Here is a 13,057-nt window from a genome sequence, read left to right as displayed (position 1 = left end):
CCATCCCCTGTGTACGCAAGAGTGCTCAGGACCCTTTACAGATGTTTCATCATAATATAAATAGCCCAAAGAATTAAGCACAAAAAGACAGAAGAAATGGTACCTAGAGAAGAGGAGGAAGGGAAAGTATTGCAAATAGGAGTGAAAATTTAGCTACAATAACTTTTTTTAAAACCTGTTGTAAAAGAAGTGATATATTTCTTCCTGAAACTCAGCAGGGCAGAGACAAATGTTTAGAGCTATTTCCACCTTTGAGTGGTCACCGTGTAAGAGACAATTGCCTGTCAGCCTAAGATTTTACTGGAAAACCTGGAAGGGTATCTAGTGATAATCACTTCTGCCCTCCTGACTGTTGTTCAAAAACTTATTCAACTGTGGCATCGACATTTCTTTGCCAGGGTAAAGAAAGTAATTGTATCTGGAGCCTAATGAAAATACAGTGTCATTATCTAGATACATGCATATCTTGCTGAGTTTCAGTAAGAGCTTTATGTTTTTGCAGTTTTTAGTTATTTTCTGAAAAATAGTACTTGGTTGTTGGGCTTGGGCGTTTAGTGCCACCTTAGAGTACAGCAAAAATCAACCACTATCTTGAAGGATTTTTCCTCTTTTCTTGATCCTAAACAGTAAAGAGACAGTATGTCATCTAGGTAATTACACTAAGCTGAATTGATTGCCCTAGGGTTCTGGAAAAGGTCTCCGTCTATTGCAAAGCAAGGCTGTAGTGATGAATAGAAGACAGAGGACCTGAAATAGATCAGCTAGTGGGACAACTGAAATGGCTGTGATAAATAAGAATATTGGTATTAAATGAGTTGGTGGAAAACAGCATTACTATCAGACATTAGGATAGACACTTTAAAGTGAAACAGTCATCCCGTGTTTTAGTAGTCAAACTATGAATTTCCAGTGAAGAATTAGTTTTCTGAGACTATATCTGCACAATTCATATTTTTGGCTTTATATGAAGGGGAATAAAGCAATGTCCAGTTCGATTTATCTTCTGCAAATATATTTGCCTATTCCAGAAAATTACCTGGCATGATATTTATACTGCAGCAATAAAAAAAGTACAGTACACTCACTTATGCACTGCTGTTGCAACTTCACTGCTGAAACGAGAGGACTAGAGGCCATTGTGACAGGGTCCCCGGGGTGCAACCTGGACTGTGGGACAGCTGAGTTCTCCAAACCCACCAGCCTGGGCTGTCTCAAGCTCTGAGCTAAGATCAAGCTACAAGCCTCTGACAGGCACTGCACTTACACAGCCATCCACAGGCAGGGACACACCCAGCTGAGTTACATGAACGATCTCCCAGCCACTCATGAGCTTCAGCCAGTTCCCCCCTGCTCCAGCCCTACACCCCAGAACTGCACCATCTTGCACTGGTCAGAAGCCTGACCAGTGTAAACTCATTACTTAGTTGGCCACTTCTTCATAGGAAAGTGGACATGCACTTCAACCAAAAACAAACTGTTTTAGGTAAAATATAAAACATATTTATTAAATAAAGAAAGATTTTAAGTGATTATAAGTAGCAGGCATAGAGATCAAAGTTGGTTACTTAAGAAATAGAATTTAGACTGCATTTCTATTTTTAACTTTAACATACTAAGCAAGATCTGAATCAAGAAGTTTCTCATCCTAAGATCAGATGTCACAGGCAGCTTACAGTTCCTCAATACTCAGACTGGTCCCAGGCTGGAAGGAAGTGCAGTCTCCCTAGTTCCAAGTCTTTGTCTTCCAGGTGTTGAGATGGGGGTGGGGGAGAGGACAAGTGATGTTACTGACTCTCTTTTTATACCTTCTTTCAGCTGCTAGAAAGATACTTGCTCTGACATGGGGATCAGGCAGTTTCCATTGGTCAAGGAGTCTCCATTGTGTTACATCCCTTCTCTAAAGAGCCTCTGGGATAGTGGATTCTTTGTGATCAACACCATCAATGCCTGTCTGACCCTCCTTTATTGCAACTGAAAGGCTGGCTGTGGGCATCTCCCAACCTCACAGCATATTTCAGTAGCACATATAGCAATACTTCATAACTTCACATACACCGATAGCATATACAATCCAACAGGATATTCATGTTCAGCAGATCAAGACTTTCAAAATGACACCTCACAAGTTATATTTTGTACAAAACATATCATTATATGACAGTGGTGAATATGGGGGCTTCAGGGTGCTACTTTGAGGTACAGAGTGCCACAGACATTAACAAATGCATCCATTTTGTTAGATTGTGTTTGCATCGTGTAGTTGTAACAGTAATGGCTAACAGATGGGAACACTGCCACTTTTGGGGGGGGTGTCTTTTTCAGCTGCATCCTTCCCTGAGCAATCAGCATTCAGTGGAATATTGTTATTTTACAATTAACCTTTAATTATTCCATTTCTCTCTACAATTTGTGATGGCAAAAAAATTGATACAAGAGAACTGTATATTCCAACACACAAGCAACAGTGGTGTATTTGTCAGGTGTTCTGCAGCATATCTGTACAATGTTAATGAAAGTGTAGTGAAAATAGCTGCCCAAAGCTAATTATTTGTTTTTTTAAAACGGTCGGAAGAATAAAAAAACCCTGCCGTTATACAGTAGCTTTCACCAAAAGATCAGAGCATTCTGCAGACTCTACCTACTGATATGCAAACTTGATCCAGGTCTGTTGGATTGAAGGCAAAGCTATTTCAGCAACATTGTACAGTAGCTTTGGGCTGAAAATGAATAATACTTTATATTTAAGCTTCTTGTGAACGGTTTGCAGTTTTGAACAGTGGCTTAAATAATCTCTTCATATACAATAAGATTACGTTCTATGGACTATCCTATTGAGTACTGTTCTAAGTAAGAATTAGATAAACCTGTATAAAAAATATCAGTAAGTTGGTGGTGGGGGGGGGGGTTTAAATACTGAAAGAAAAACTTGGAGCACTTCCAAAATTATTGGGATATCTCCAACTGTGTACTAGGTACTTGCACAGTCACCAAATCTGATAGAGCTCGTATTCCGAGTTATTCCTGTTCAGTTAGCACAAACACATAAGTTGTGGTTAAAGTTGCATTAAAAGCTTGATCAAAATTATTGTTAAATCAATTGTGACAAAATATTTTAGATTGTGTTGGCTTTCCCTCCCACTTAGGTTATAAAGCCATTGGCTTTATACAAACAGATTCAATAACCAAGGGTTGTATATGCACATCCTCACCAGATATTATAGTACTATTAATAAAGAAAAACACTTCACACAGTTACTCACTAGGGCCTTCAGTGGGACTGTTCATGTGCTTAAGTATTCAGATGCTCAAGTACCTTGCTGAACTGGGGCTACAAGAGCCATCACATCCTCTTTCAAACTACAGTAGCTTTTATGGCAGCCATTTTAAGGGTGTAGTTTGTGTACCAAAAGCCTAATGAAAGTCACCCAGCTATTTTGGAACATAGGTAATCCCATCAAACATAGGATTCCTTGGATGATTGGGATGCCATTCATACATTGTTGTTCATTGTAAACCTACTGAGATATTAAATAAGAATGTCTTAGTTTAACTGTCTCTTGGTTTTTCTGACTTGAATTTACCGAAGCAAAGGATAGTTACTACTTTGACTTCATAAGGTTCTTCCTCTTTTGATTCACTAAACGGTAGAGCCTTGGAAAACTTTACATAAAATGTGGGTTGTTACAAACACAGAAACCCATTTAGTTGGCATATTTGTATTGAATAATCCAGTCAGATCACTCCACTCTTGAAATTAATCTTTATAGTCATGTCCACCAACACAATATAGAAATAATTTAGTTCAGTGACGAGGTCTTACTTTCCATCATCTATTTTCGACTGTAGCACTTTATCATATTTAATTTGAGATGACAGAATGGCATTTTGTCAAACATATGTTCTGGGTTGTTAACTCAAAACTTACCATTTTGAATCTTGCTCAGAAGGTTCGCCCGTACATTGCTGATGGCAGATAAACACTCTTGGACTGAATTGAGACTTTTATTAAACTAGTTATATTTTAGGAGTTAGCAGATTTGAAATTCTACATAAGAACAGCCAGACTGGGTCAGACCAAAGGTCCATCTAGCCCAGCGGCCACTGCCAGGTGCCCCAGAGGGAATGAACAAAACAGGTAATCATCAAGTGATCCATCCCGTCACCCATTCCCAGCTTCTGGCAAACAGAGACTAGGAACACCATACCTGCCCATCCTGGCTAATAGCCATTGATGGACCTGTCCTTCATGAACTTAGCTAGTTCTTTTTTGAGCCCTAAGTTCTTTTTTGAACCCTAAGATGATGGAAAGTAAGATTCAAAAATTCTGCAGCATGGTGTCCTGTCTTGAATTAGCTTTAGACCTCTAGCTTGCCTCTGAGATGTGTAACTTTAATAAACCTTTTCTTTGTGGAAAATTTGTTCTTTTTGCATTTCTATGTACATATTTGTACTGTACTCATCATAGTATGACACACATTGTGAGTAAAAATTTTAATAATCATCTAGTAAATAAGAAATGCATCAGTCAGCATTTTCTAACATAATTAAAATGTAAAAATAGACTGAATAAATGGGTGAAGCTAAAATTGCTTAACTGTATAAATTTACTGTGTCCTCATAGTTAGCAAAAAGAAGCACCAAAGTTAGTGTAAAGGCTATATTTAATTGCTAATCAGCATTTCAACCATTACCAGTGAGTGAGAATCAACCTTTCTTGAGGAAAATAACTGAAAAGTACAAATGCAAACCAGAATTCAAATTAGGGATTTTAATCAAGGGGTTTTGCTTGCTGATTTAAATCAATGATTTTAAGTCACTTTGATTTAAATCAGTCATCCCCGCTCTTTGCATAGAATTTGTTCATCTCCATTTCCAACATGAGTTTTAAGTATGGACGTCACACTGCACAGGCAGATATGACCCAGAGTTATTTGCTGTAGGTTTATTTTCTTTTCCTAACTAGCTACATTTATGTACTATCAGAGAATATGAGCAAGTTGGTCAAAAGTAACCCAAGTGGTCCTAGTCAAACTGCCTTTTGTGTAATCTCTATTTATTCTTACTATCACTAGATTAAATGGTTCTGTAACTATATTTATTCAGAGCTTGCTGCGAGATACTAATTAGGTTGATCATAGGTGGGGATTCCCCAGGGATTTTTCAGGTGCCATTCCATGTCTTGTTTCCTCTTGAAAGAAAGTATTGCAAATGTAGTACCAACTCATACCTATGGGAAGGATAAAAATACTTACTGAGTGTTTTATACAATTGCCATTCTCTGCACACCCTTCCTGGGAGAAATCAGATTTTTTGTGTGTGTGAAATTGTGGATGAACTGCAATACAGCAAAGTGTTATATCACACAAGGCTATGTTATGTCAAGTGAACAGACATAATGTCATGAGATTTTGTTCCGTTCTGTTTTAGGGTGTAAAGTACCTCAAATAACTAAGCAGTTGCAACCAATTAAGGAAATACCACAAATGAGCAGTAACCATGGAATGGGACAACTACAGTGTGTATCATAAAAAATGAAGTTTGATTTCCAACTTTCTAGTGTGCACCTGTTCATTCTAGTTTTATATTGAAGAACGTGAATTAGTTTTATAGCAAAATGGTCTCCCATTGACATCCCTGAGAGAACACGGCACTTTGAAGATACTTTTCAAAAGTTGTTTTCACCCTTGTTTAGTGGCTTGTATTCATAGGCCTTGTCAACTTTATTCCTCTTCAGATCTCATCTTATCTCTTACCTTTGCCTTCATTTCTTTGTTCCTCCACTGCTCTGTAACAAACTACGTATTATACATCATTCTGTTACATAGTTGTTGACGTAGTATCTGGTATTGTTAGAGAATCTTTAATTGCGTTAGCAAATCTAAAGCATTTTGTAATCTGGTTTTATGAAAGTTTTTTTCCCTGTCTGTTAATACTGATTTTATCCAGTGCTGTAGATTCATACCAGCCTTCATATTGTGATACTGCAAATCTGCACCAAAAAGGGATTTTAGGGGTTTGTTGTTTAGAAAAATTCAGACCAGCTTGGATTCTTCTGCTATATTGCTAAAGTTGGGTCAGTTTAGATGATATCATAGTCCCATCAGGTTAACGTGGAGCTCTCCTTGGAAAGGATGGATGATTGAATGGTCAGGGCTCTAGCTCTGGTCCTTGGGAGACCAGAGACCTTCTATTTGCCGTTCTGCAGCAGACTTGTGTGTGAAGAACTCATGCAAATCGCTTTAGTGTCTCTGCCTCCGTTCCCCATCTGTAAAATGGGGATAATAGCACTTCCCTATCTTACAGTGGTGTGAGGATAAATACATTTAAGATTTTGAGGCATTGAGATAGCACAGTAATATTGGCCATACCTGAGAGAGAGAGAGAGCCACCAGCTCTTTGTGGGGAGGGGGAGTGGCTGTGGATCCAAGCCTTCATGGATCTCCTGGTTCCTCTCCTGCCCATCCCCTACCACCGTCATAGCCAGGCTATTTATGCTGAAGTTACTCTGCTACCTCCATGGACTAAGTGGTATATAGGAAAAATATGACCTTGCAAGCTCCTGCCCACATCCATGCATTTCATCCAACAGAAATGAAACCAGAATTAGTGTGACACTTTCCGGGGTACCCAGGGTTGTGACGCACCTCACTACCACCTGCTCTTAGCGTGGGGAAGCCTTATCTGAGCCTGCCATATGTCAGCTCTCTGACTCTCTGGGACACAGGCAACACAAATAGAGCTCTTTAGGCCTACACAGACTCTTCTGTCCCTCTGCAGGTTAGCAATAGGCACCCTCCAGTCCCCAGTTCCTCCAAGCATCTCCCTGGAGTGTCCAGGCCATGGTCTTTTACACACGTGCATTATTTGCAGACTCACTGCTCCCAAAGGAACAGTGCACCCCGCTTACCAGTTATACCTCAATCACCACTCCTCTTTACGTGCAGCACTTATATTGGCTTATAATGCAAACAAGCAAAAGTTGATTTGACAGAGTACAAACTCTAGTGAAAGCAAGTAGAAGTATTGGAAACATGTAAAATATTACATTATATTACATTACACATAAAATAAAAACCTAGTGTGCGTTCCAGAATCTAGCGTACTTAGCTAGTTATTGTTATATCTTTTAGAGCAAAAACTCACCTGCAGTCCTGCCAGCATAGAACAGACAGGCTTAGCTGTTATCTTCCCATTCATGCGCCATGCTGTCCTTTTTCCTCCTTGGTGGAAAGATGTAGGAGGGTACCTCTGCCCGCTACCCCACATGTATGTCAATAATCTATTGTCTTTACTTGTAAACGGTACTCAGCTCCTGCTCTTTTTTTATTTCCTGTAAATTTCCTCTACAAGATTTCACAGTCTCTTGATTAGCATTTTGGTTCAGTGTGCGAATAGACCTATATTGTGAAGGGGACAATACACAATGCCCAGCCAGGGAGACAAGTGCCTATTACCCCTTTGCCTATTACCCCTTGGTCTGAAGCACGTTGCCTCCTGTTTTATCTGCCTTAACTTCAAAGCTTTGAGAACGTAATTTCCTGTAAAGATACATAATGCCTTAAATATTATCCATACACACATTTAGAAATGATTATGATGACCACGGGGATACTGGCTCTTGGTCCTGACCCCACATGCCACCTTTTAGTGAATTATTCTGCATAACCTGACCCGGGGATCCCTGTGCATCCTTTGGTGTTCTGTGCCAATTGGCACACATCCTGGGTCACAATTAGTTTTACAATTCGTTAGACAAGGTGGGTGAGGTAAAATCTTTTATTGGACCAACTTCTGTTGGTGAAAGATAAGCTTTTGAGCTACACAGAGCTGTTCTTCAAGTCTGGGAAAGGTACTAAGAGTGTCACACTTAAATCCAAGATTGAGCAGACCATTTAGCATAAGTAGTTAGCACATATTCTAATCTAAGGGACCATTCAAGATTAATGTATCCCTTATTTAGCTGTGACACTCTTAGTACTTTTCCCAGACCTGAAGAAGGGCCCTGTGTAAGCTTGAAAGCTTGTCTCTGTCACCAATGGAAGTTGGTCCAATAAAAGATATTCCCTCATCCACTGTCTCTCTAATACCTGGGACTGACATGGCTACAACAACACTGCATTTTACAATTCATGTCAGAAATTAAGGAATTATTAAAAACAAGCACCAATCTGAACCCAAAGACCAGGCATCGTTTTCTGTACTTTGATCCTTCTGATTTTTGTGATCAAAACTACTTTTCCAGTAACTCTAACATGGACTATGTTTGCTTTGTAGGTGGCAGACTGCGCTTGGGATGAATTAGTGAAGATCTATACCCCATCATGTCTGGCAGCTCCTGTGTAGCTCCCCACTTTGCTCAGTGAAGAAAGAGAGCTGACTTGGCGGGAAGCTTTCTCTGCTCCCAAGAAACTAAACTCATACTAGATGTGTTGATAATGTGGCTTTAATCCTCATGTCTCTTTTTAAATACGATTTGTAGTTTTAACGGAAGATGTTATGCATTTGAAGATACATTTTCAGTGCAAATGTGGGGACCCGTATTAAGGATGGTTCAACTGTACACACAGTGCTTAAGGCAGCAAAATAATGCCTAGGTGATCAAAGGCTGGCAGGGGCAGACATTTTGCTGGGGGCAGTGCCAGCCAGGTTTGTCTTTGGGGGGTTACATGGGTAAACGTCTTGACAGTGGGAGATGTGAATCAGATTTCCTAATCCTGATAAAGAATAAAGACAAATGGCAATTTATTTTGAGATACTGGCGCTATTTTAAAAAAAAGAGGGGAGGCGTATTTACTGTAAAATAATGCAGCATCAACTTGAGGCTTGTGTCACTCAGTTGATTTGATATTGATACGTTTTGCTCCAAATTCGTGTCGCATTATTTTCTTGTGTAATATGATGAATGCTGTTGATAGACCGTTAATGTCACACTATAACGAGCTGCTTCCTTTGACCTTTTTGTTCACTGTTTCATGATGGCAGAAAAGATTATTTCCATTTAGTCTTTTTATTCCCCATAGGTTTTCAGATAAAAAGCTTGATGGAGGGTCATACCAAAAGAAATTCTGTTTTAGATTATGCTCAGAGATCACAAAATAGAGACACATTGTGATGGGAAATCCTCAAAAGAATTAGGCATTCTTTTTTTTAATGCTTATCCAAACTTCTTTGCGGCTCTCACACAGACATTGTAATAATCCTCATCTGCGTCAGACCCCTTTACCTTCAGAGACTCCTTCGCAGGGCCCAGCACTTTCAGCAGCCTCTTCGCAGTGCCCTAACTACTACTGAACTCAAATGTTGTATGCTCCCAGGTAGTGTATCCCAGAGTTGGTGAGATTTGCATTAAGCCATGGCCAAATGTCTGAGGGTGCCCAATCTGCTGGAGCATTTGAAGATACAGGGTGGGGAGAGAGCATTCAGAGATGAGGAACTGGATCTTATTTCAGAGTTACAGGTAAAGGAGGAATGTGTCCTATTTTAGAGATCGGAACCAGGGGCTACTGGACAGCCATGCACAGATAGCTGTGCCTAGATTAGGAGGCAGGGTGAAATATTAAATTCTTTTCCACTTCTGAGATGTTTGGATTCTGCATCATTCTTATTTTTCTAAAATCAGGTGATCTGTTCCTGCATATCAAGCCCTGTAGCTGAATTAGAAACAAAAGTTTTGATTGTGCAGTGTTATAAAATATGACACAGATTTTAAAATCATGATGCCTTTTCATTTTAGGTGCTAAGAAATGAGACAACCATAAAGCTATGCTGCTTATAGCTTTTACTAGTACCATGGGCCTATGCATTAAAATTGATTATTTTTAACCTTAACAGTCCTTTCCTTTCATCTCCCTTTTCTGCTTAATATTCAAGCAACATGTCCGAGTGGGTGGAGGTCATCTGTATATATTGTGTGTAAGTATGGAGGATATTTTTAATCAGATAAAATATACTGTTATAGTACATCCATTTGAAAGCTAAACATGGAAAAGCCAGTATGAGGCTACAAACAATCTCAGCCTTTCATCTGAGTCATCATTAGCAGGATGAAAAGATGCTTTCAGTATGTAACCAGTACATCCAACAAATGGATTAAACTTTCACCTTAGCTACCTCCTTCCCCCCTTGTGCGCTGTCTAACTTTCATTTAAGAGCTGCTGAGTCAAGATTTTACTCTCTTGAAAATGTGTGACCCCCAAAAGCTCAGTGTGGCTTTTAGCCTTACCTTATAATCTCTAACTGGGAAGAATGTGCTGTTATAACATTTTTGCAGTGCAGTGAAAAATGTTTCTTTGTCAGTAGTATAACTAATTTGTAATTTTCAGGGTATGCTTGCTACACATGTTCATTTTAAGAAATTGCTTTTAAGGATGACAGCGCTATCTTCTAATTCTTCACTAGTTATATTCAAAATAGACCTTTAAGTACAAATGACTTGAACATTTAATCCATTCTTTCCATTTTTAAGGACAATTTTTAATTGTTAGTGCACAGGCTTTTTCTTGAATCAAGCAACATTGTCAATTTAAAAATAAAAGTGTATTTATTGCTCTAGTATGCTTAAATTAATGGCACACTGTGGTAAATAGTAAGTTGTTAGTATCCTTGGAAAGACTATTATACTTATTTTACCAATAACATCCTAGCAGTAGTGATTAGAAAGGCAAATACAGTAAAAGTGTGCTTAGGGAGACCTTGTAATACTCCTAATGAGTAGTATCTTTTAGGTGAATGGTAGAGATCATATTTTCCTCAACATTGTTGGAGACCCTCTTATCTTTTATGTAACTTTTTCTAATTGTATGTGTGATGGGTTCCCCCCAGGGTGCAACCTGGAACTGGGGTACCACTGAGCCCCCTGACCCACCAGCCTAGGCTCCCTCTCACACTGTATTGCTGTGACAAGCTGCGGCGCCCTCCAGCCTGCACTTTCACCAACATTCACACAGGTAGGGACACACTAGCCGCAGATACACACAGGCTCTCTTAACCACCAGCTTCCGAGCCTGGGACTATCCTGCCCTGGTCAAATCTGGCCAGTATATGGGTTTAATACCCGGTCTGCCTCTCCCTTAATGTGAAGAGAACAATGCACACTTCTGGTAACCAAGCAGAGATTTTCCCCAGGCACTCCAGTCAAAGCTCACTGGTTTAGATTAAAATAAAAACAAGTTTATTAACTACAAGAGAGAGATTTTAAGTGATAGCAAACAGATCAAAGCAGATTATTTAGCAAATAAACAAAAAACACACTAAGCTTAATATACTAAATAGATTGGATATGAATTAGCAGATTCTCACCCTGAGACATGATACAAGTAGGTTGCAGATCCTTAAGGGGATCTTGCTTTATGGCTTGGAATCCCCAGTTGTTTCATACACAGGTGGGAATCATTTGTTTCAAAACTTGACCAGTCCGGTTTGTGGAAAAATACTGACATCCCAAAATGGAGTCCAGAATCATGTGGCCTGGTCACATGTCCTTGCAGTGTTATAGCAGCCATTGCTTACAGGCTGGCCAAAACACCTACAGGAAGGTTAAGCTATTCCACAGTCCATTGTCTTTGCTAATGGGCCCATTTGAAATACAGCTCCCTAGTCAATATTCATAACTTCAGATACAGAAATGATACATGCATACAAATAGGATAATCAGGTTCAGCAAATCATAACTTTTCCAATGATATCCAACATGCTCATCTTGCATAATATACATAATTATGCTGTGATCATATAATATCACTATGAAGAATATGAGGTGCAGTTTCACAGTATGTGACTTTGTTTTGATAAAGTAGTGCTATTTAAATCTGTTCTGCTTGTGCAGTCATGTGCCAAGAGTGCAAGTGTCCTCACTGTTCACTACTATAGACTGCCCTTCAGTTCTGGTGTTCCCCTACATGTTCCCATCACAGTGAGGGAATATGATAAAATGAGGTTTCCTTCTGTGGTAGTAAGGAGGTTCTTGAATTCTACCACTCTCAAGGCTAATTTTCAGCTTTACTTTTTTTGGGGGGGAACAGTTTCTACCATTTTCATTGCAGAAATAATGCACATTGCTGTGTCCACACATACACACACTTCACTCATTTGTGTGTGGTACTAAAACTTTTGGGGGCACATCCTATGATACTTAATGGTGCAGTAACCTGAGCCACGCTGATTTTTTCCCCAGTGAGTTATGGGTGTTCCCCTGGGCATATGGGTGGAATTACGGGGAAGCATGGGAGGACTAGCAGCACTCTAATGACACTAGGCCTGTGTCCACATTGCAGAGTGGTCATGTTAGCTGACAAGTTGTGCTCTCCTGAGCTGTAACTGGCCAGCCACCTTGTGTTAAAAACAACACTGCACTCGATATTTTGTGTGTGGATACAGGTAGAGTTAGGTGCAACACCTGAGTAACAACTTCAAGTTAACTTTGCAGTGAAGACAAGCCCTGAGAGGCAGCACATGCTATTGTGATTTAAACATGGGACTGAGAGTTCCTGTGTTCTGAAGCCTTGAGCAAGCCACTCTACCCCCCTGACTTGCAATTTGTTAGTCTGAGGCTCCAAGGAGCATCGTCATCTGATATTGACGCCCCTGGCTGAGCCATTTGTTACACACACCAGCAATTTAGGTACATTAAATCCTGGGTTACTCCCGTATGCCCTAGAAGTGGCTGTGGCAAAAGTGCTTTTTTCAGCTGCACCTGGTGAGAAGAGTGGGACCAATGCAGACTTTGTCACAATTATCCACACATTTGCCACCTCAAGATTAGATTTCTGCATTGTGCTCTACATGGGTTTACATCATGAGACCATTGGAAAATGAAGCTGGTGCAATATGCCATGGCCTACTTATTTAGTGGAATTTTCATGCCAAGAGCACATAAACCAAGGCTCTGGGATCTGCAGTGGCTTCTAGTAAGTTTCTGAATGAAATCCAGCATGTTAACCTATATATAGATCCTTACCCATCTTGGCCTGTTTAACTTTGTGAGTTTGTGCCTCTCTTTATACTGGGCTGCTGACATTGAGCAGTGAAGGCATTTGAGCTAGAGCGTCTTTGCTATAAC

The 13,057-nt window shown here is 39.8% G+C and overlaps 1 protein-coding gene across 1 annotated transcript in view; it reads left to right on the top strand.

The window, feature by feature from the left end:
* The window catches only part of PEX7 (peroxisomal biogenesis factor 7), an 83,842-nt gene extending 74,046 nt beyond the window's left edge, over positions 1 to 9,796 (top strand). The window contains exon 8 of the mRNA XM_026649538.2: positions 8,275 to 9,796. Coding sequence (XP_026505323.1) covers positions 8,275 to 8,343 — 69 coding nt within the window. The 3' untranslated portion in view covers positions 8,344 to 9,796. The remainder of the gene's footprint in view (positions 1 to 8,274) is intronic.
* The last annotated feature ends 3,261 nt before the right edge of the window (positions 9,797 to 13,057 follow it).

This window comes from Terrapene carolina, unplaced genomic scaffold (genome assembly GCF_002925995.2).
Source record: "Terrapene carolina triunguis isolate 2854851 unplaced genomic scaffold, T_m_triunguis-2.0 Scaffold85, whole genome shotgun sequence".
Taxonomy (NCBI): Eukaryota; Metazoa; Chordata; order Testudines; family Emydidae; genus Terrapene; species Terrapene triunguis.
This window is presented reverse-complemented; position numbering and strand designations above follow the sequence as displayed.